Source organism: Acinonyx jubatus, chromosome B1, assembly GCF_027475565.1.
Source record: "Acinonyx jubatus isolate Ajub_Pintada_27869175 chromosome B1, VMU_Ajub_asm_v1.0, whole genome shotgun sequence".
In the NCBI taxonomy this organism is placed as follows: Eukaryota; Metazoa; Chordata; class Mammalia; order Carnivora; family Felidae; genus Acinonyx; species Acinonyx jubatus.
Window position 1 is genome coordinate 146,994,564 of NC_069382.1, and position 21,129 is coordinate 147,015,692.

The 21,129-nt window shown below is 36.8% G+C and overlaps 2 protein-coding genes and 1 long non-coding RNA gene across 5 annotated transcripts in view; 2 read left to right on the plus strand and 1 right to left on the minus strand.

Annotated features, from left to right (window-relative positions):
- The window catches only part of GNRHR (gonadotropin releasing hormone receptor), a 21,436-nt gene extending 16,274 nt beyond the window's left edge, over positions 1-5,162 (plus strand). The window contains exons 2-3 of the mRNA XM_015074504.3: positions 1,777-1,996; positions 4,433-5,162. Coding sequence (XP_014929990.1) covers positions 1,777-1,996; positions 4,433-4,677 — 465 coding nt within the window. The 3' untranslated portion in view covers positions 4,678-5,162. The remainder of the gene's footprint in view (positions 1-1,776; positions 1,997-4,432) is intronic.
- Positions 1,728-20,784, minus strand: LOC113598863 (uncharacterized). The gene is made up of 2 exons (XR_003419621.2): positions 20,609-20,784; positions 1,728-1,940 (listed from the first exon to the last, which is right to left on the minus strand). It is a non-coding gene; the product is annotated as an uncharacterized LOC113598863 (long non-coding RNA).
- Positions 20,785-20,800: 16 nt separating this feature from the next.
- The window catches only part of UBA6 (ubiquitin like modifier activating enzyme 6), a 101,507-nt gene continuing 101,178 nt past the window's right edge, over positions 20,801-21,129 (plus strand). For 2 of the 3 annotated variants that reach the window (XM_053217278.1, XM_053217279.1), the window contains exon 1: positions 20,801-20,958. In XM_053217278.1, the coding sequence (XP_053073253.1) occupies positions 20,888-20,958 (71 nt within the window). In that variant the 5' untranslated portion in view covers positions 20,801-20,887. The remainder of the gene's footprint in view (positions 20,959-21,129) is intronic. The other variant, XM_027057733.2, reaches the window with a different exon arrangement.

Consider the following 21,129-nt stretch of genomic DNA (forward strand, 5'->3'; position numbering starts at 1 on the left):
CCAAGATAGCAAAGAAGTGATGGTTAGTACCTGTCAATGCATTATATAAGGAAGCAGATGTTGTCAGTTGGTCCCATTATTGGCTATGTTAATTTAATTATTTGGTTATCTACTGTAAAGTTATTAATTTTACTCTTTATAAGAAAAGCTGTCTTGCAGGTAAATACTTCAAGATGATGTTAATACCCTGCTTTCTTCAAATTTCATCCATGTTTTTACCATCCATTGATGATGCTTGCCTGAATCACTTATTATTACCATTTGGTAATCACGACTTTCATTATTCCTTATACATTATTTGGCTTTCTACAGTAACAAAGAGCTTTTTTCCCCTCCCCATTTATTTGTAGTCATTCTTTTGTAATTACTATCAGCAAGAATTCATGGATTCTTCATTTTATTGTTAATAATTCCTTTTATCAGGATTTTTGTTGTTGTTGTTTTGTTTTTTTTTTTTTTTGGTTTATTTATTTTTGGTTTTGTTTTCAATGCTTAAACTGTCCCAGATTTGACCAATGGGAGTACTTTCAAGCTGGCTCCAGAGCTCTTTTTGACATGCTCCATTATTCTTTTAGTACTTCTTGGCTTTTTGGCACAAACTGTTCCAAGCACATATTGCAGTTTGCTTGTCACCCTTGGGCTCACTCACCTCTCCAATGAACTCTGTCTGGTTCCTTTTGGTAGAGAATGGTATTTAGAAAACAAGATCTGGGTACTAGAGTGCTGGATGTGCTTATTGCTACTGGGATATCATTTTTCCTAGGCTCCCAGAAGACAGAGCTAGAAAATAAATACACACACACACATGCACATAAATATACAGAGATTTTCCTTACTCTTTTTTTGCAGCTGTATAGCACTCTGTTGTGTGGTCCACCACAGTTTATTCAACTACTGTTCCATGAATTGGTATTTGTTATTTTTAATGTTTTTTCAATTACAAACAATGCGTCAATGTATAACTTTCTGCCTATGTATTTTCATATAACAGAGGTGGGAGTGTATCTTCGGGGTAAAATCCTGGATTCAGATTGCTGGGTCAAAGGTAAATTCAGATATAGTTATGCTAGCTATTGCTAAATTCTTCTCCCTAGTGGTTGTGCCAATTTGCATTCCTACTAGCAATGTGGGAGAGTCTATATTTTCTTACAACTTGCCCATGAAAGTATGTTATTTTTAATTTTTGCCAATCCTTATAGTGAAAAATGCCATGTCACTGTAGCCTTAATAGGCATTTTTCTTCACACAAGTGAGGTTGAACATCTTTTCACGTGTTTAAGGGCCACTGTTACATCTTTTGTAAATGGTCTATTCATGTCTTTGACCATTTGAATGGGGTTTTCTGTTTCAAAAAATAAAATTTAAGTATGTATTTGGGGAGCACATTCTAACTGCTAGATACAGTTAGCTGCTACAGTTATGATGGACAAAATCACTTCCAAAAGGTTTACTCAGCATAATTGCAACTGAAATTGAAATACAACAATGTTTAAATCCCTGGTTGCTGATCATTCTGCTAGGTTGAAATAGTTTCCAAAAAATCCAAAATCCTATAGATCCATTTACATTACCCAAACATATTTTAAGTAAAGATCCACTTTACAGCTTCTCATTGAAGTGACAAAAGGATTACATCAAGGAGCTTAGTCATTGCTTTGGGCAACAACGTGTTAGAAGACCTGGAGAATACAGAAGGAAAAAGCTTTCAAGAAAACATGCAAATACTGTTTGAAAGAAAGTAACACCATCTTTTAATTGTTTTCTTTTCTCATACAGTTATACATCTTCCGGATGATCCACTTAGCAGACAGCTCTGGGCAGACAGATGGTTTCTCTCAATGTGTCACACACTGCAGTTTTCCACAATGGTGGCATCAGGCCTTTTATAACTTTTTCACCTTCAGCTGCCTCTTCATCATCCCTCTTCTCATCATGTTAATCTGCAATGCAAAAATCATCTTCACCCTGACACAGGTCCTTCATCAAGATCCCCACAGTATGTATTCCTTAGACTCAATGTTAATTGTGGGCAAACAGGTTTCAAACAGCAATATTCAAAGCAGAGTGACATGCACTATGTGCCAGACACTGTTCTAAGCAGTTTACATACATTAGCTCAGTTACTATTCACACTCACCCTATGAGGTAATACTTTTATTATACTTTTACTATCCCTAATTTACAGATGAGGTCATTTGGTATCTCCCAATGTTCTAAATTTGTACCATGAAATTAAGAATGAAAGAACAACTACTTTATTTTACCCAGTATAAGCATTGGCAAATTGCTCCTGCTGGGCCACTATAACACCATACCAAACACCTGATTTCTATAATATTGCAAAGTATACCTCGTTAAATGATAGCCAAGAGACTTGCTAAAGTTCAGCCATTCTGTTTCATATTCAAATCCCCTATTCCACACAACATAACTGGGCTTGTGTTGTGTGTGTGTGTGTGTGTGTGTGTGTACATTGGTGTGTGAAATACTGTTGTAACTGACACTTTTATCTGAATTTTCACAGCTGTGGTTGTGCCTTTTTTGCTTCATTAATCTGGTACTTTCCCAAAAACTAAAATTTATGAATTTGCAAAGTAAACATGGCTATGTCATCATAACATCCAAAAGTCATGTTATCAGTGGCATAATGCATAAGTTATACCTGGTACAACTTAATAGGAAAATCATCTTAATTACTGTAGTGTGATTACTCCTAGCAGATTTTTTTCTAATGGAAATAATTATGGTGATGCTCTATAATAGAAACTTGGGCAGTTCCCAGCACAAAATGATATTTGATTCTTATTAAAAAGTATACTGCAAAAACAATTTGCCTTCAAAATCTTATCCTAGAGAAATTCAGTTCTATAAGGGATATCTAAGAAGGACGCATAGAGAATAAGAAGATAGATCCCAAATAGGGCTGAATCTGAAGAAACGTGAGGTAGGCGGAAGCAGAAAAAGAAAACAGCAGAGGCAAAGGGCAATAGTTAAATATTATTAACATAGATTTAGTTACTTAATCTTTTATTTACTCAACCAGTATGTATTAACTACTCAATATTGCTAGAAATGGTGATAGATGTGGATACCATGGTGAATAAAACAAGCCAGTAAACTATTCCACTTTCCTGGAGTCCACCATCTAGCAGAAAAGATAGTAAAACAGTAAACCAATAATGAAATGTGATGATATTTCAAAAGAGGGAGAAATACAGTATGTTATAGGAGGATCAATATTTTTTCAAATCTAGCCCCCGTGCTAAGCCAAGATTTTTTTGTGTTAAAGTATTTATCCCTACTGATTTTTTTTTATTACTTATGTCATTAAAGTTTACATATACTGAAGATTAAATGAAACAATGTATGAAAAGAACAAGGTCCATAGCAAGGTACAGAATAAACAGTAATTACGTTTGTATGACAAAAATCTATAACCAATCTGTACTCAATAAACTATCGACTTTAACATTTCTAGTTAAAATTGATTTTATAATTAAAACATCATGCACATAAATGTTTTCTTCCGTATTTCCACTCTTTTGTGATCAATGAACAAGAAGTTGCAAACTTCACACAGACACCACACGTATCACACACAGCAGACACACAAAACACACACACACCATACAGTAAGCACATATATACCACACACACAGGCAACATACACCCCCCCCACACACACACACCACATACACCATGCACACCCGCACACACACCTGCGAACTTTAAGTGATGCATTGGTATGAAAAGTGAAATTGTTTTGAATATCATAGAACATGGTTGAGAAAGACAATTTTGGACAACACACTTTCATCCATGCGTGATCCTCATTATCCTTACTGTCAGAGATATTTCAGTAAGTATAATTCTGTGTGAACAGATAATTCAATTCAGCTCAACTTTATATTTTTTTAAATTTATATTTTAAGAGTTTGAGTACTTTCATGCTTCAAATCCAAATTAGTTTGGTGGAAACTTACTTTAAAAAAATTTTTTTACATTTGTTTTATTTTTTGAGAGACATAGCACAAGTTGGGAAGGGGCAGAGAGAGGAGACACAGAATCCGAAGCAGGCTCCAGGCTCCGAGCTGTCAGCACAGAACCCAATGCAGGGCTTGAACTCACAAACGGTGAGATCATGACCTGAGCCAAAGTTGGACACTTAACCGACTGAGCCACCCAGGCGCCCCTGATGGAAACTTATTTTTAAGAGCACTGTCTCTTTAATCTTTTCTATTCATTATGTGACATAACAGTGGAAAACCTGGAACATTAACATCCTTTTCAAACAAATTACCGTTATTAAAAATATTGGAAATGTGTTCTTATTCCAGTAATTAGTTTGAATTAGTGATTCTCTCTTTTTTGTCCATTTTGGTTTTGTAATAAAACTGGTCTTTAAACACCTACTTTTTTCTCTATCTCACAGAATTACAACTGAATCAATCTAAGAACAATATACCAAGAGCTCGGCTGAGGACCCTAAAGATGACAGTTGCATTTGCCACTTCATTTACTGTCTGCTGGACTCCCTACTATGTCCTAGGAATTTGGTACTGGTTTGATCCTGAAATGTTAAATAGGGTGTCAGATCCAGTAAATCACTTCTTCTTTCTTTTTGCTCTTTTAAATCCATGCTTTGATCCACTTATATACGGATATTTCTCTCTGTAATTGGTAGAATACGCAGGAAGTCATGTGAAAAAGAGCATGGTAGTGAATTTCATCAAATGAGAATAATAAACACAAAGGTTGCAGCGTTTTTATATAAAAACAAAGCAGAGTTTAATGTTAACATTCTTATTCTTTTAGAAATCACATTGTCAGAAATTCAAATATAAAGAAAAAAATACAAAGAAAAAGAAAATTCAAGAAAAATAAAATATTACCTCATAATCATAAACTGAACTAATTTCTGCCCTTTCTGAACTCCTATGTTATATAGATTTCTTATCATTTTCTCCCTGTCTAATAATGTGTAAATTTTTAAAAGAGCCATGGCCTAAGCAAAGAGATTCCAAAAAGTAAGGCTCAGAAACCACAACACAGTCTTAACCTAGGCATGCCTTTGAGAGTTTTATTCCAAGGGCTTAGCAGCAATTATATCTTACACTACAATAATATGCAAAGCACAGAGTATTTCCCCTGCCCATAAGATCAATCTTCCCTCCTCTGGTTAAAAACAAAGTGCAATGGATCTAATTTTTTCTTTGATTCCAAAAGCATCTGAAGTTTGAATTATTCAGCAACCAACCCACCATCCATTCCAACCACCTGACAAGACTTACAAGTAGCTCTCCTTCATCCCAGTCTTGAGACAGCATGAAGTGCCTTCATAGAAACAGCAAGTGTAGAAGGATTCATATTTGGACAGGGGTTAGAACATTCCTCTAGGCTGCATAATCAGTGGAGTTTGTGGTAATTAACTGTACTAATATAACACTGTTTTTAAATACAATTAAGATGAGACCTATACTGATCATGTCTTATACATAATATGCCCTCTGTTTTAATAGGAGAGATTATTTTCTATTTTCCGATTTTACTGAATCTATAATCCACAAGTCACTAAGAAAAATAAATAATAAATCAAACAAATGCAGAAGTGAAAAGATATTTGATACATCAGAGGAACACTGAAAATTACAGTTTCAATATATACAAATCAACGGAGCCAACAAAGTATTGAAAATAGATAAAGAAAAACTCTGTAAATGTGTAACTAACACCTACTGATATTCACATTAAGTGGTATCATTTTCAAAATATGTGGGCACAATACCTCTTTTTATTCAGGCCTATTTCTACGTTCCATTAAAGAAGGAAAAGGATAAAAATTATGAGACTCTAATATACATTATGAGAAAAGCTTATAAGCGACTTTAAAGTAATTCAGTGATCATTTAATTTCTTTTTTAAAAATAGGTAAAATAGGGGCACCTGGGTGGCTCAGTTGGGTAAGCACTCAACTCTTGATCTTGGCTCAGGTCATTATCTCCTGGTTTGTAGGATGAAGCCCCGCATCAGGCTCCCCACTTAACAGTGCAGAGCCTATTTGGGATTCTTTCCCTCTCTCTCTTAATCTCCCCTGGTAATGTGAGCGCGCATGCTCTCTCTCTCTCCCAAAATAAATAAACTTTTAAAAAAATAGGTAAAATACCATTACATTCATATGAGATATTTAGTGCCACTCAAAGATGAAAGGTAATTTCAAAATTTCCAGGGCATGTGAAATTGTGGAAAGTAAATTACTAATTAGACTAACAACGGTCTTTACTTATTTTGCTCACACATACTTTTCAGTGTAGTTGTGTGTGTGTGTGTGTGTGTGTCCAATCACACATTATTTTCTAATTCCACTTCAACTGATCCTGTTTGTTACCATTGACATCCTTCCTTCTACTCCTTCATTCATATCTTCTTTTTTACTAAGCCCATACCTTTAATTAATCAATCCATGTACCAACTCTACAGTTGAATTGGGCAAGGCTCAAAATTTGTAACATGCTAAAATACTCAAGGTTAACTTTTAAGGCATGTATATTGACACCAAGATTTTATGGTTCTACTAGATGACACAATACTATCTGTAAGTTACAATAAAACCAATCTTCTCCTTTAATCTTTATAATATACTTATTCCTAAATTGATAACAATTCTTACTTCCAGATTTAAAGGCAAAAACAACACATATATACACAATATAATTTAAGGGCTTTATTAGACATGTGTTTAATGAACACACGTTAGCTTTGCTCTTAGATGTTTAAGAAACTGTTCTATTTAGATATATTCTCAGGCATTTTTTGATACATTAGCTAAAGGGCTATTCAAAATTTGGTGCAGGGGTCTTTAACCTATGGTCCATGCACAGAACTGTATTTCAGTACAACTGCCTTTATTTGTTTATATTATTTTATGAATTTAAAAACATTATCCTGAAAGGGCTATCTAGGCCAAACCAGACAGCCAAAGGAACTCATGTGACAAAAAAGATTAAGAATTCCTCATTGATTTTGTATAAGGAAGTTTATTATGATAAAAGTGTCTCAGAACATATTCATTTGTTTATATGCTTGCATAGTAATGTTAATATTGAAATGGATTGTTTCAATTTGGTTACTTACCATTTGAGACTTAGAAATCTCTCAAGGCTCAATATGTAATGAAAAACTTTGCAGAAGGAAGTAAATTATACAAATATTGTGGCCCATAAATTATAATATGAATATGGATTTAAATTAAAATTTATAGCCCAGGGCACTTGGGTGGCTCAGTCTGGTAAGTGTCCAACTTTGGCTCAGGTCATGATCTCACAGTCCATGGGTTCAAGCCCTGTGTCAGGCTCTGTGCTGACAGCTCAGAGCCTGGAGACTGCTTCTGATTTCATGTCTCCCTCTCTATCTCACCTCCCATGCTCGCACTCTGTCTTTCACTCAAAAATAAACAAACATTAAAACAAAATGTATAGCTATAAAAGGTAAATGGGGCTTTAAATTAAAGACATACCATTCAACAGAGAATATTCAACATTTGATATTTTAGTTATTTATTCTGTCTCCAATCATCATAAAAGATGAGGAGTCCTTGTAAAAAAAAAAAAAAAGAAAAGAGGATATATTCTGTAGAATGAATCCACCATATCAGATAATTAAGATTCTATGTTGGTTGTCTCCTCCTGGCTACAATTTGGGTTTCCTCTTGCAATTCAATTTACTAAAGAAATTACATAAATGAATAACAATGAATTGAAAAAAAAAAGACTGCACTAATTCAATTTCAGCCTAAGAAACAGAGCTATAACAGCTAAGAAAGAAAAAAAAAATACTGGAAGAGGAGTGGGTATCACAATTATATTATCTCAGTTAAAATACATTTAGAATTTCATCTATTTTACCTTTAGCCTACTTTCAAATGTTGAACCAATTCCTTGAGCTTGTCTACTTAGTATAAATTGTGTCCATAGGAAACTAAATAAAAGAGTAAGGTTGACTTTAATCTCTAATTAAAATTAATTTATTTAGGGGCGCCTGGGTGGCTCAGCTGGTTAAAGCATCTGACTTCAGCTCAGGTCATGATCTCATGGTTTGTGAGTTTGAGCCCCCACATTAGGCTCTCTACTGATGCATGTGTAGAATGTGTAGAATGCATGTGTAGAAACAATAGAAGAATACATGTATTGATATATTTATCTCTGAGTGATTTTTTTAAATCATCTTTCTCGTGAATTCCTGTAATTCCAAACTTCCCAAATGAACATAGATATCCTTTGCAATGAGAAGAAAAATCATAAATGTTATATGTGTGTTTGTATGAATTTTACATATCACTATTTCAGTCAGAATGCTTTCTGCTGTAATAAGAAACGTCAGACCAGAAGTGACATGTTTTCATCTCATATTACAGGATGTTCATAGGTAAGCATGTAGAATTGGTGAATTCAGAGCTTTGAGTTATTTTCTCTGCTTCCACTAAGCTTTACTTTCATGATTAGAAGTTAGTTGTCACCATTCTAAGCCTCCAAGTCAGAAAGAAAGCATGGCTTCTCACCGAGCATCTTTCCTTCCCAGAACTTTCAGCAACTTCTTGTTAAATTGGCTAGAACTGTAGCGCACCTGGGTGGCTTAGTCGGTTGAATGTCTGACTCCGCTCAGGTCATGATCTCGCGGTTCGTGAGTTTGAGCCCCGTGTCGGGCTCTGTGCTGACAGCTCAGAACCTGGAGCCTGCTTCAGATTCTGTGTCCCCCTCTCTCTCCGCCCCACCCCTGCTTGTGCTCTATCTCTCTCTTTCAAAAATGAATAAACATTAAAAAAAATTTTTGTTTAAATTGGCTAGAACTGTAACACATGACCAGTTCTAACCCAACCATGAACAAAGGAGAGGGGGATTACCTTAAACACCTTAAGGGTATGTTTCATTTTAGGGAAGCAGGGCTCATTTCTCCGAATGTTTAGCTACCTGATAACAAAAATAAAGAATGAAGTTCATTCTCTCTCTGCCTCTCTATCTCCTGTCTCTCTCCTGAGAGCAGAAGGGAAATGTGGAGGTCAGAAAACAGCAGTAAATTCCACTAGTAAAATAAAACTGAAACTATATATACAATAAAATTTAAATATCACATAATTTAATACAAAGCATTAAAGACTAAATACAGCTATTGGAGCATAGTAATTGTATAGTAACTGTAGCCCTAAGGAGAAAGAACAGATTTTATTGTTTTTCACAATCTAAATCCAAACATTTTAAACTCTACTAGTTGGAATCTTCAATAGAAGTACAGGGTGGCTTCCGCCCAATTATTTACTTTCTTGGGAACTCTTGGTCCCTATTTTTTATTTGTTTTTATAATTCATTTCATTGGGTAAGAAATTTTCAGAAAGTTTTCAAATTCAGAAAATACTTCAGATCCAGAAAATAATTGTCATATAAATTAATAACTAAGTATGTGGCAATCTGAAGCATATTTCCCATAAAACTAATAAAACTTAGCTCCAAATTCCTTACTTATTCTGTTCCCCCCTCAGGCCCTGGATGTTTTTCTTATCACTTTTCTAATATTTATTTATTTTTGAGAAAGAAAGAGACAGACAGATTTGGAGAGGGGCAAAGAGAGAGGGAGACAGAGAATCTGAAGCAGACTCTAGGCTTCAAGCTGTCAGCACAGAGCCCAACACAAGGCTCAAATGCACAAACCATGAGATCATGACTGCAGCCAAAGTCAAACACTCAACCGATTGAGCCTCCCAGGCACCCCCATTTTTCTTATCATTATCAAGTGATGTCCTTTCATTTTCTGATAGCTGCACATCATCCCTTGATCATTCATGAAAACTGTCACTGGAGGGGCCAAGATGGCAGAGCGGCATGGAAGTTCTCTGCTTCGCTCATTCCTGAAATGCAACTAGATTGGCACCAACCATTTTGCACACCTAGAAAAGTGATCTGAGGATTAACACAACAGTCTGTACAACTTGAACCACAAGTGAACTCGACAGGTACATGGCACAGAGAGGTGAACTGGGGGAGAGAGAAGCCACAGAGGGTAGGGAGCTGTTTTTATGGAGAGAGGTCACAGAAAGGGGGGAGAGTACAGGAAAAACATTCCCCCTGAAAGTAGCTGAAGAGAAAGGGAAAGAGTGGAAACACCCACAAGTGAAGAAAGGGAGAAAGGAGAAAGGAGAGGGTTTCAATACCATTTGGACGCTATAAAGAGGAGAATGCAATCAGTATTGAGTCCACAGCTTAATACCTGGTGTGCTATGGTGGGAAGGGTGAATCCCCAGGAACAGGCAGCAACATCGAGGGGTCCACAGGCCACACAGGAAGAAGCAGTTCCCCTGCTAGAGAAGCATTTGGTAGAGGCTGTACAGCCACATCACAGGCAAAGGTCCGAGCACTTATTCACGTTTGCTGGTATTGGAACAAAGACGCTAGGGTGCAGTGAAACCTGATGCCAGTTTTGTGTTGTGATTTACCATAATCCCTGAATGAAGGAATTCACCCCAAGAGAAAGAACAGGAACAGATATAAGCAAGATGTCTGGACTAGAATTTAGAATCATAGTAAGAATACTAGCTGGGGTTGAAAAAAGCATAGATTCCCTTTCTGCAGAGATAAAAGAAGTAAAATCTAGTCAGGAAGAAATTAAAAGTGCTATAACTGAGAGGCAACCTTGAATGGATACCAGTGCAGCAAGAATGGATGAAACAGAGTAGTGAATCAGTGATATAGAGGACAAACTTACGAGAAAAATGAATCAGAAAAAAAGAGAGAATCTAAGGCAAAAGACCATGATATAAGAATTAGAGAACTTAGTGACTCACTAAAAAGGAATAATATCTAAATCATAGGGGTCCCAGAACATGAAGAGAGAGAAAAGGGGTAGAAGGTTTATGTAAGCAAATCATATTGTAAAACTTTCCTAACCTGGGGAAAGACACATACATCAAAATCCAAGAAGCACAGAGAACTCTCATTAGATTCAACAAAAACTGACCATCAACAAGGCATATCATAGTCAAATTCACAAAATACACGGATAAGGAAAGAATTATGAGAGCAGCAAATTCCTTAACCTATAAGGAACACAGATCAGGTTTGCAGGAGACCTATTCACAGAAACTTGGCAGGCCAGAAAGGAGTGGCAGGATATATTCAACATGCTGAATCAGAAAAACATGCAGCCAAAAATTCTTTATCCAGTAATGCTGTCATTCAAAATAAGAGAGATAAAGAGCTTCCCAGACAAACAAAAACTAAAGGAGTTCATGACCACTGAAAAATCCCTGCAAGAAATTTAAGGGGGACTTTCTGAGGGGAGAAAAGATGAAAAAAAAAAAAAAAAGCAAAAAACACCAAAAGCAACAAAGACTAGGAAGGGCCAGAGAAGACTGCAAGGAACTCCAACTCTACAGGCAACACAATATATCATCCAGTACTCACTCTAAATGTCAATGGACTAAATGCTCAATCAAAAGACATAGGGTATCAGATTGGATTAAAAACAAAACAAAACAAACAAACAAAACCAAGATCAATCTATATGCTATTTACAAGAGACCCATTTGAGACCCAAAGACATCCTCAGATTGAAAGTAAGGGGATGGAGAACCATCTATCATGCTAATGGTAGCCAAAAGAAAGCTGGGGTAGCCATGCTTCTATAAGACAATCTAGATTTTAAAATAAAGATTTTAGAAGAGATGAGGAAGGGAAGATAAAACCAGCAGAAGATGGGAAATTATAAAGATTAGAGCAGAAATCAATGCTAGCGAAATCAAAAAAACAGTAGAACACATCAACGAAACCAGGAGCTGGTTCTTTGAAAGAATTAACAAAATTGATAAGCCCCTCACCAGTTTGATCAGAAAGAATAAAGAAAGGACCCAAATAAATAAAATCAAGAATGAAAGGGAGAGATCACAATCAACACTGCAGAAATACAAACAATAATAAGAGAATATTATGAGCAATTATACGCCAACAAATCAGGCAATCTGGAAGAAATGGACAAATTCCCAGAAACATATAAACTACCAAATTGAAACAGGAAGAAATAGAAAATTTGAACAGACCCATAATTAGTAAAGAAATTGAATTAGTAACCAAAAATCTGCGAAAAAATAAGAGTCCAGGGCCAGATGGCTTTCCAGGGGAATTCTACCAAGTATTTAAGGAAGAGTTAACACCTATTCTCTTGAAGCTGTTCCAAAAAATAGAAATGGAAGGAAAACTTCCAAACTTATTCTATGAAGCCAGCATTATCTTGATTCCAATCCCAGACAAGGACCACACTAAAAAGGAAAACTACAGACTAATTTCCCTATGAATGTGGATTCAAAAAGTCTCAACAAGATACTAGCCAACTGGAGGCAACAATACATTAAAAGAATTATTCACTATGGGGAGCCTCGGTGGCTCAGTCAGGTAAGTGTCTGACTTCAGCTCAGGTCATAATCTTGCGGTTGGTGGCTTTGAGCTCCACGTCAGGCTCTGTGCTGACCGTGCAGAGCCTGGAGCCTGCTTCGGGTTCTGTGTCTCCCTCTCTCTCTGCCCCTCCCCCACTCATGCTCTGTCTCTCTCTGTCTCTCAAAAATAAAAATGTTAAAAAAAAACTTTTAAAAAGTTATTCACCATGATCAACTGGGATTTATACCTTAGATGCAGGGCTGGTTCAGTATCCACAAATCAATCAATGTGATAATAAAAGAAAGGACAAGAACCACATGATCCTCTCAATAGATGCAGAGAAAACATTTGACAAAATACAGCATCCTTCCTTGATAAAAAAAAAAAAAACCTCAGGAAAGTAGAGATAGAAGGATCATACCTCAAGATCATAAAAGCCATATATGAAAGACCCACTGCTAATATCATCCTCAATGGGAAAAAACTGTGAGATTCCCCCCTAAAGTCAGGAACACAACTGTGATGTCCACTCTTGCCACTGTTATTCAACATAGTATTGGAATTCCTAGCCTCAGCAATCAGACAACACAAAGGAATAGAAGGCATCCAAATCAGCAAGGAGGAAGTCAAACTCACTCTTCATGGATGACAAGATACTCTATATGGAAAACCCAAAAGATTCCACCAAAAAACTGCTAGAACTGATCCATGAATTTATCCTAGTCACAGGATCTAAAATCAATGCACAGAAATCGGTTGCATTCCTATACACCAATAATGAAGCAGCAGAAAGAGAAATCAAGGAATCCATCCCATTATAATTGCACCAAAAACCAAAAATACTTAGGACTAAACCTAACCAAAGAGGTGAAAAATCTATACACTGAAAACTACAGAAAGCTTATGAAAGAAGTTAAAGACACAAAAAATGGAAAAATATTCTATGCTCATGGATTGGAAGAACAAATAGTGTTAAAATATCAATACTACCAAAGCAATCTACATATTTAATGCACTCCCTATCAAAATAACACCAGCATTCTTCACAGAACTAGAGCAAATAATCCTAAAATTTGTATGGAACCAGAAAAGACCTCGAATAGCCAAAGCAATCCTGAAAAAGAAAACCAAAGCTGGAGGCATCACAATCCTGGACTTGAAGATGTATTACAAAGCTGTAATCATCAAGACAGTAGGATACTGGCACAAAAACAGACACTCAGATCAATGGAACAGAATAGAGAACCCAGAAATGGACCCACATACGTACGGCCAACTAATCTTCGACAAAGCAGGAAAGAATATCCAATATCCAATATCTTTATTCCATAGATAAAGACAGTCTCTTCAGCAAATCGTGTTGGGAAAACTGGATAGTGACATGCAGAAGAATGAACCTGGACCATTTCTTACACCATACAGAAATAAACTCAAAATGGATGAAAGACCTTAATGTAAGGCAGGAAGCCATCAAAATCCTTGAGGAGAAAGGAGGCAAAAAGCTCTTTGACCTCAGCCACAACAACTTCTTACTCAACATGTCTTCAGAGGCAAGAGAAACAAAAGCAATAATGAACTATTGTGACCTCAACAAGATAAAAATCTTCTGCACAGCAAAGGAAACAATCAGCAAAACTAAAAGGCAACTGACAGAATGGAAAAAGATATTTGCAAACGACCTATCAGATAAAGGGTTAGTATCCAAAATCTATGAAGAACTTATCAAACTCAACAACCAAAAAACAAATAATCCAGTGAAGAAATGGGCAGAAGACATGAATAGACACTTTTCCAAAGAAGACATCCAGATGGCTAACAGACACATGAAGAAATGCTCGACATCCTCACCATCAGGGAAATACAAATCAAAACCACAATAAAATACCACCTCACACCAGTCAGAATGGCTAAAATTAACAACTCGGGCAATGACAGATGCTGGCAAGGATGCAGAGAAAGAGGATCCCTTTTGCACTGCAGATGGTAATGCCAACTGGCGCAACCACTCTGGAAAACAGTACTGAGGTTCCTGAAAAAAATTAAAAACAGAACTACCCTATGACCCAGCAATTGCACTACTAGGTATTTAACCAAAGGATGCAGGTGTGCTGTTTTGAAGGGGCACATGCACCCCAATGTTTATAGCAGTAATATTGACAATAGCCAAGATATGGAAAGAGCCCAAATATTCATTGACAGATGAATGGATAAAGAAGATGTGGTGTGTGTGTATGTACATACACACACACACACACACACACAATGGAGTATTACTCAGCAATCAAAAAGAATGAAATCTTGACATCTGCAACAACGTGGATGAAACTAAAGGGTATTATGCCAAACAAAATAAGTCAGTCAGAGAAAGACAAATATCATATGATTTCACTTATATGTGGAATTTAAGATACAAAACTGATGAACATAAGGGAAGGGAAGAAAAAATATATAAAAGCAGAGAGGGGTCAAAACATAAAAGACTCTTAAGTATAGAGAAAAGTGAGGGCACTGGCTGGGGTTGTGGGTAGGGGGGATGTGCTAAATGGGCAAGGAGCATTAAGGAGGATACTTGTTGGGATGAACACTGGGTGTTATACGTACAGGATGAATCATTGGATTCTACTCCTGAAATCATTATTGCACTGTATGCTAACTAACTTGGATGTAAATTAAAAAATAATAATCATCATAATAAAAAAGAAAATAGTCACTGTACTAAAGCAGTGCTGAGCCCCCATCTGAATAACGATTCTGTGTGGAAATTCCACTTTTCATCAGTCTAGTACATTTTTAATTCCCTTGAAAGGGAAAAGGGGTAATTTTTTAAGAACTTGAGGAGAAAGCCCAACATCTTGAGTGGAAGTGGACAGTGGTGAAATCCTACACCTATTAACTTCCTAGCTGAGACACTCTTCTTAGTTCTCTGAAACCATGCCTCCCTGGTTTTCTTCCTATCTTATTCACTGTTCTTTCTCAGTTTCATTTTGTGTTCCTTCTCTTCTACCTAATATATATATGGACTCAGAACTAGGGATTCTTGGTTTGTCTATCTTCCCTACCTTGTAAGGGTGTGTGTGTGTGTGTGTGTGTGTGTGTGTGTGTGTGTGTGTGTTTGCCTACACACACATGTGGAAAGCAGGAGTTAGAGGAAGCAGGGTAGAGCAGTGCAAAATGTGGTCACAGGTCTGGCAGCACACACATCATCAGGGAACTTGTTAGAAATGTAAATTCTCAGGCCCTGCCCAGGCATACCGAAGCAGAAATTGTGGGGTCCAACAATCTGTGCCTTAATTAGCAAGTCAGGTAATTCTGATGTGTGTGAAGTTTGATAGCTGCAGGGCTAAAGTTTCTAGCTATCAAATCAAAGATGGAAAACAAGTCAAAGATGAGAAGGAGGAGGATCTGACAATGTTTCAGTCAAGAAGAAAAGGTGTAAATGTGACAACATAGTTCAGGAACCAACTGTGTCTGATGGTGAACAGTGACTGTGGTTGAATTTGGATCTCTGGAATAGGGCTCTGAATGTCTTCTTTCACAAAAGGGCTTTTTATGGAGGTGCCTTTATCCTCCAATTTGGACGGAACCTGATGTGTTTACAGTATATTGTCTAGAAAGCCACAAAGATGTGGAGCCCCACTTAGGGATTTTTAGGTTTGTCATCTGTTTTCTATCAATAATAGCAGAAGGTTAAACTTAGGAGCATCACTTATTACATTTTATTTCCAGTCACTATTGCATAAGTAGTTAAATCAAACAAGAAAAGAGTCTTGCAAAATTATATTTCAGCTGTTAATCTATGATTTGTCTATTGCTCTGTAGGCAATATTTTTAAAATATTTCAGGAAAACCTGATATGCACATATCCTAACTCATAGAGCATTTAAGAGAATAATTATTCACATTTTGAAAAGGCTTATTTCCTTCACAAAGGAATTCCTCTGGGTTCTTCTGTATAGTTACCTTTGAGCCAGTTCAAATGTTACTGCAACACCTTTGGGCAAAGAAGCTTGCCTCAGAATTCAGGAGGTTGGCTGCTTTCCAACTATGTTCATGGAGACCTGATCCAGGGACTGAGTACTTCCTATTCTTTCTGATAATCATGAAACAACTGTTCCAATTTTGGGAATCTTGGCATAATATATTAGGAAAATACTAAATGAGAAATAAAATTAGGTTCTAGTCTTGACCCTTCACCTCCAATGATGTGAATTGATTCAAGACATTTAACAATTTTGAGTCATCCTTGGAAAAACTATAAGGCTGTGCATGTATATGACTATTAAGTATCTTTCCTTTGCTAATATTCAATAACTTAGGACCATAAGGTGAAAAAGTGCATGTAAATAAGCTCTGTAATTATAAAACACAACATAGATGTTATCTTTACCATTTATGATGTGAACTATTTGATTTACAGAAAGCCAATTGGCATTAAGTTTTCAGGAAGATATTCATTACAATGTACACCTATATAATGATCAAGATGGGGAGCTTTTAAACGCATTGTTGTATCATGGATTGGATCCAGAACTGAAAAAAAGTGACATTTGTGAAAAACTGGTGAAATCAAAATATATAGTTATATAATAGTATTGTACCAGTATTAATTTCTTTGACAAATGTATCAGGGTTATGGAGGATGTTATCTTTAGGGGAAGCTGAGTAAAGTGTACACAAAAATTCTCTGTCTTACCTTTGCAACTTTTCTAATTTTAAATTTCTAATATTACACCAAAATAAATATTTAAAATAAAATTATTGTGCTACACCTTTGGAATATAACTATGCATTCATACATACATATATGAATATATATGTGCCACATGAACAACAGAAATAAAGGAAAGAGACAGTGGGTCTTTGACAGATCAAAGTTGAGAAGGGAAGTGAGCCAGGAAATCACAGAACTGAAACCACCATATTTTTTTTAACATTTCACAAAAAAGAGAGCTCTTTGAAGTTAGAAAAGTTTTACTGAAAGCTGTGAGAAAGAAAAGATAAACTTGGACTAAGAAAGTAAAAATCTGCCTTGCTATTCATCAGATATAGATAATAGACACAAATAAAGTAAGCTGTAAAATTAACAGAAGATAATATTTTTCTCAAAAACATGCTGCAAAGTGTCACAAAAATTTCCAACTTTAGTTAATGCCACATTTTTTACTCACAAAGAATCCTTTTCTCTAAAATCAGAGTGTCAAAAACCTTGTTCTTTGAAATCAATTCATTAAGATTAAAATATCCTACTCTTGGTGATGATCTAAATCACTTAACAGAGAAGCATGCTCTACTTTCAACCCTAGGACAGAACTTCAGAAAACAGTTATGTGGATACATGACACATCTATGTTAGCTGCAATTTTCAAGAAAATAGCACCTGGAATCTATGATGGAGTCCAGACCTAATTTAGACACCTTTACAAACAGCCTCACTTTCTTTTGAGCCTACAAAATACTTCTTTAATTTCTCCTAAACTCCACACTTCCCCAAATTCCTATAATAAATATATATTCTCCTTTGTTTGGTGAGGCATCCCATAGTTCTGGAATGTGGACTCCTTCCTTGCAATGAACCAAAAAACTGACTTTCTTGAAATACAGGGTTTTTTTTTTTTTTACTGATGGATTTAGGCTTCTTGGACGAGGAAACCTGCCTCATACTAAAAGTTCAGGATAATAATTTCACATAAAAATCAACAACAAAAAAGTATCAAGTTCAAATACTATATAAAACTATTATTTAAAAAGAGAATAAGGAGCATAACATCATCATTATATATAATGAAAACATATCTGAAAGATGTACCACAAAAATAGATCAGAACTTGTAAGTTACTATTTTTAATTTTTTTGAGGGGGAGGTGAGGGAGAGGGAGAATACCCCAAGCAGGTTCCATGCCCAGCACAGAGCCCCTATGGGGCTCCATCTCACAACCCTGGGATTGTGACCTTGAGATCATGACCTGCAGGTGCCCCTGTAAGTTACTATTTTTAAGCTAACTAAACAAAAAAGATACAAAGTAGGAAAGAACAATATGATTCAGAATTAGAAAAACTCAACTCCATGGCAGGCATCCGTTCACAATTTTTATTAATATCAAATCATCACGTACACTTTAAGTATCTTACAATTTTGTCAATTACCTCAACAAAAATGGAGAAAAACTCACAAATGGGGTGCCAGACCTCAGGAGAATTAATAATAAAGAAAAAACAGGAAGTGGGGTAAGTGGGATGCATAGAATGGGTGAAGGGAATTAAGAGGTACAAACTTCCAGTTATAAAATAAATATGTCACAGAGATGAACAGTACAGCATAATGAGTATAGTCAGTAATATTGTATCAACATTATAAAAGAAAAAAAAGAATAAACTAGAAGGAACACAAAAGCTAAGGCATATAACAGATTATGATTTCCTGTGAAGAACGTGAGCCAATCCTTAGGTTGATGTTTCCCTACTCATTTTGGTTGTCTGATGCTCATTCTCTAGTAATTCTTCAGGAAGCGTTCATGACAACGATAGTCTCATCAAATATTGATACAATATCAAGTGTTGATATTAGTTTATACACTTTGTACGTGAGAGTTGCTTTTGCTGGATATAAAATCTTTAGTCCATATTTTACCCTTGAGCATCCTAAATATATTGTTCCACTTTCTTTTGGCAAAAAAGTTTCAATGTCAAAAGTCTAGTGATTTTCCAGTTTTCTCCTGTTTTGCAAATGTAACAATATATTAAATTTTGTGAAATAGGGGTATTTGCTATATATTTGAAACAATTCACACTGTATTTCGCCATATCTAAGATGATCTCAAATTTACCATTATTTTCTGTATTGATGAAAAAGGAAAAATTACATTCCACTGTGGGTTCAGCTTTTGGCTTTGTCCAGCAATGCCAAGGGTGGCAGAAACGTTTACTCAAGACGCCAAGCAATTCAAGAGAGGTGAGAGGGAGGCTAAGGAAAGACTCCCCAAGCTGCTCTCAAGCTCCTGTATTAGGCATACATTATAAAGAAAACATTGTGCAATATGTCAGTGGCTACCTGCCAGTTAGAACATATAGAAAGCATGCAAAACAAAAACAAAAACTACAAGGCATTCCCAAGACTACAGAAGAGCAGATGCTGAAAACAGGTGGAGAACAAGACAAGATATTCCATAGCTAACATTGTCTAAGGAATTCTTGAGCACAGGCAGGACCCAACCCCTAAATACATATTAACTAGATACTAGCCCATTGTTTTCAGGAGAGCCAGAAAGCAGTGTAATGCATTCCCTATAATCTCCTTAACCAGGACTTGGCTATTTGACTTCCAACATTCCAACTTAAGGGATATTAAAATGTAAAGAAATGTGGATTGCAGATGAAATTCAGGCTATTCATTTTCTTTTTCTGTATAACAATTTACCATAAACATAGTACTAAACTTAGTTACTAGAGTAGAACCTTGAAAGAATGAGAGGTAGACCAAGTTCCTTTTAATGATTGTGTAGAAAAGGTACACAACTGGATTAAGAAACTTGAATGATGCCATAGGTCAGTAGTATGAAGTTCCAGGTATTTGGAAATGTTAAATTTTGAAATGAGACTAAAGAGGCACAAAGGATAATGCAGTTTTGCCTGAATCCTCTGTCTACACTAGAGAGGAAGAAATTCTAATTAAGTAAAAGTATCATACATCACAGAAAATGATATAAAGTCAAAGTATACGTTAACTTTTAAAATCCTCTAGCTACTTCTTCAAATATTCCGTTTATTTACAATGAAAGACAAATCTTACCTAATGCTGAGTCCTACTAATTCCTGTTTTCTAAGAAAGGTGAAAGGGGAACCAAATGAAAAAGGATTAGAAGTACTTAGACATGTGTTCTAGTACTTTATCTTGACAGTCTGTGACCTTGACCAAGTCACTCATGCCGTCTGCAATTTCCTTTCCCTCACTCATAAAGTGGAGGCAAACTGGATGACCATGTCATTCATTGCTCTTAAAATCACGACTCCATTAAATCAGTTAACGTGCCTGGCTTGTAGCAGAAGCTCAAAATTATTTGTTAAAAGTATAATGTCTTAAAATGGAATTCCAGAAATCCTGAAAATCTGGAACTACTTACTACAAACTTTCAATCTTTTAAAGCTATCACTTCGCTAGCCACTGGTATCTCTGTGCCTTGCTACAGAGCCAAGGTTACCTCATAACTTCAGTGTTTCAGCTCATTTGGAACTGCAGAATCCTCAGTCGCAGCGGAGCCTTTCACTACACCCACCTGCGGCAAGGCCTATCCTCTTCCTGGCGGCCACACCCAAACCGGAAACCAGGACGTCCCTGGGGTTGACGGGAAGGCTCAGCTCGGCGGCACGCTCTCCGGCCCCGCCCCCTCCGGTGATGTCACCGTCCGCCCCTTGACCTCGCGGTACCGCCCCCTTCCCTGCCTACCCGTAGCCAGCGGCGGCGGCGACTCTTGGAGGAGATGGAGGCATCCGAGCCGGTAGTCGCAGCTCGGGAGGAAGAGGCGTCCTGCTCTTCCTGGGTGGCCGGCAGGTAAGAAGATGAGTGTGAGCGCGAAGCATCGAGGGGTGGCAGGCGGGACCCGGGCGCCGGCTTTCTGCTGCTCCCGCTCGGGCGGCCAGGGAGCGCGCGCGAGGCCGCGGAGCCGGGCAGAACCGGCCCTGGGAGACGAGGGGAGCGCGCGGGGTGGGTGTGGCGCCTTGG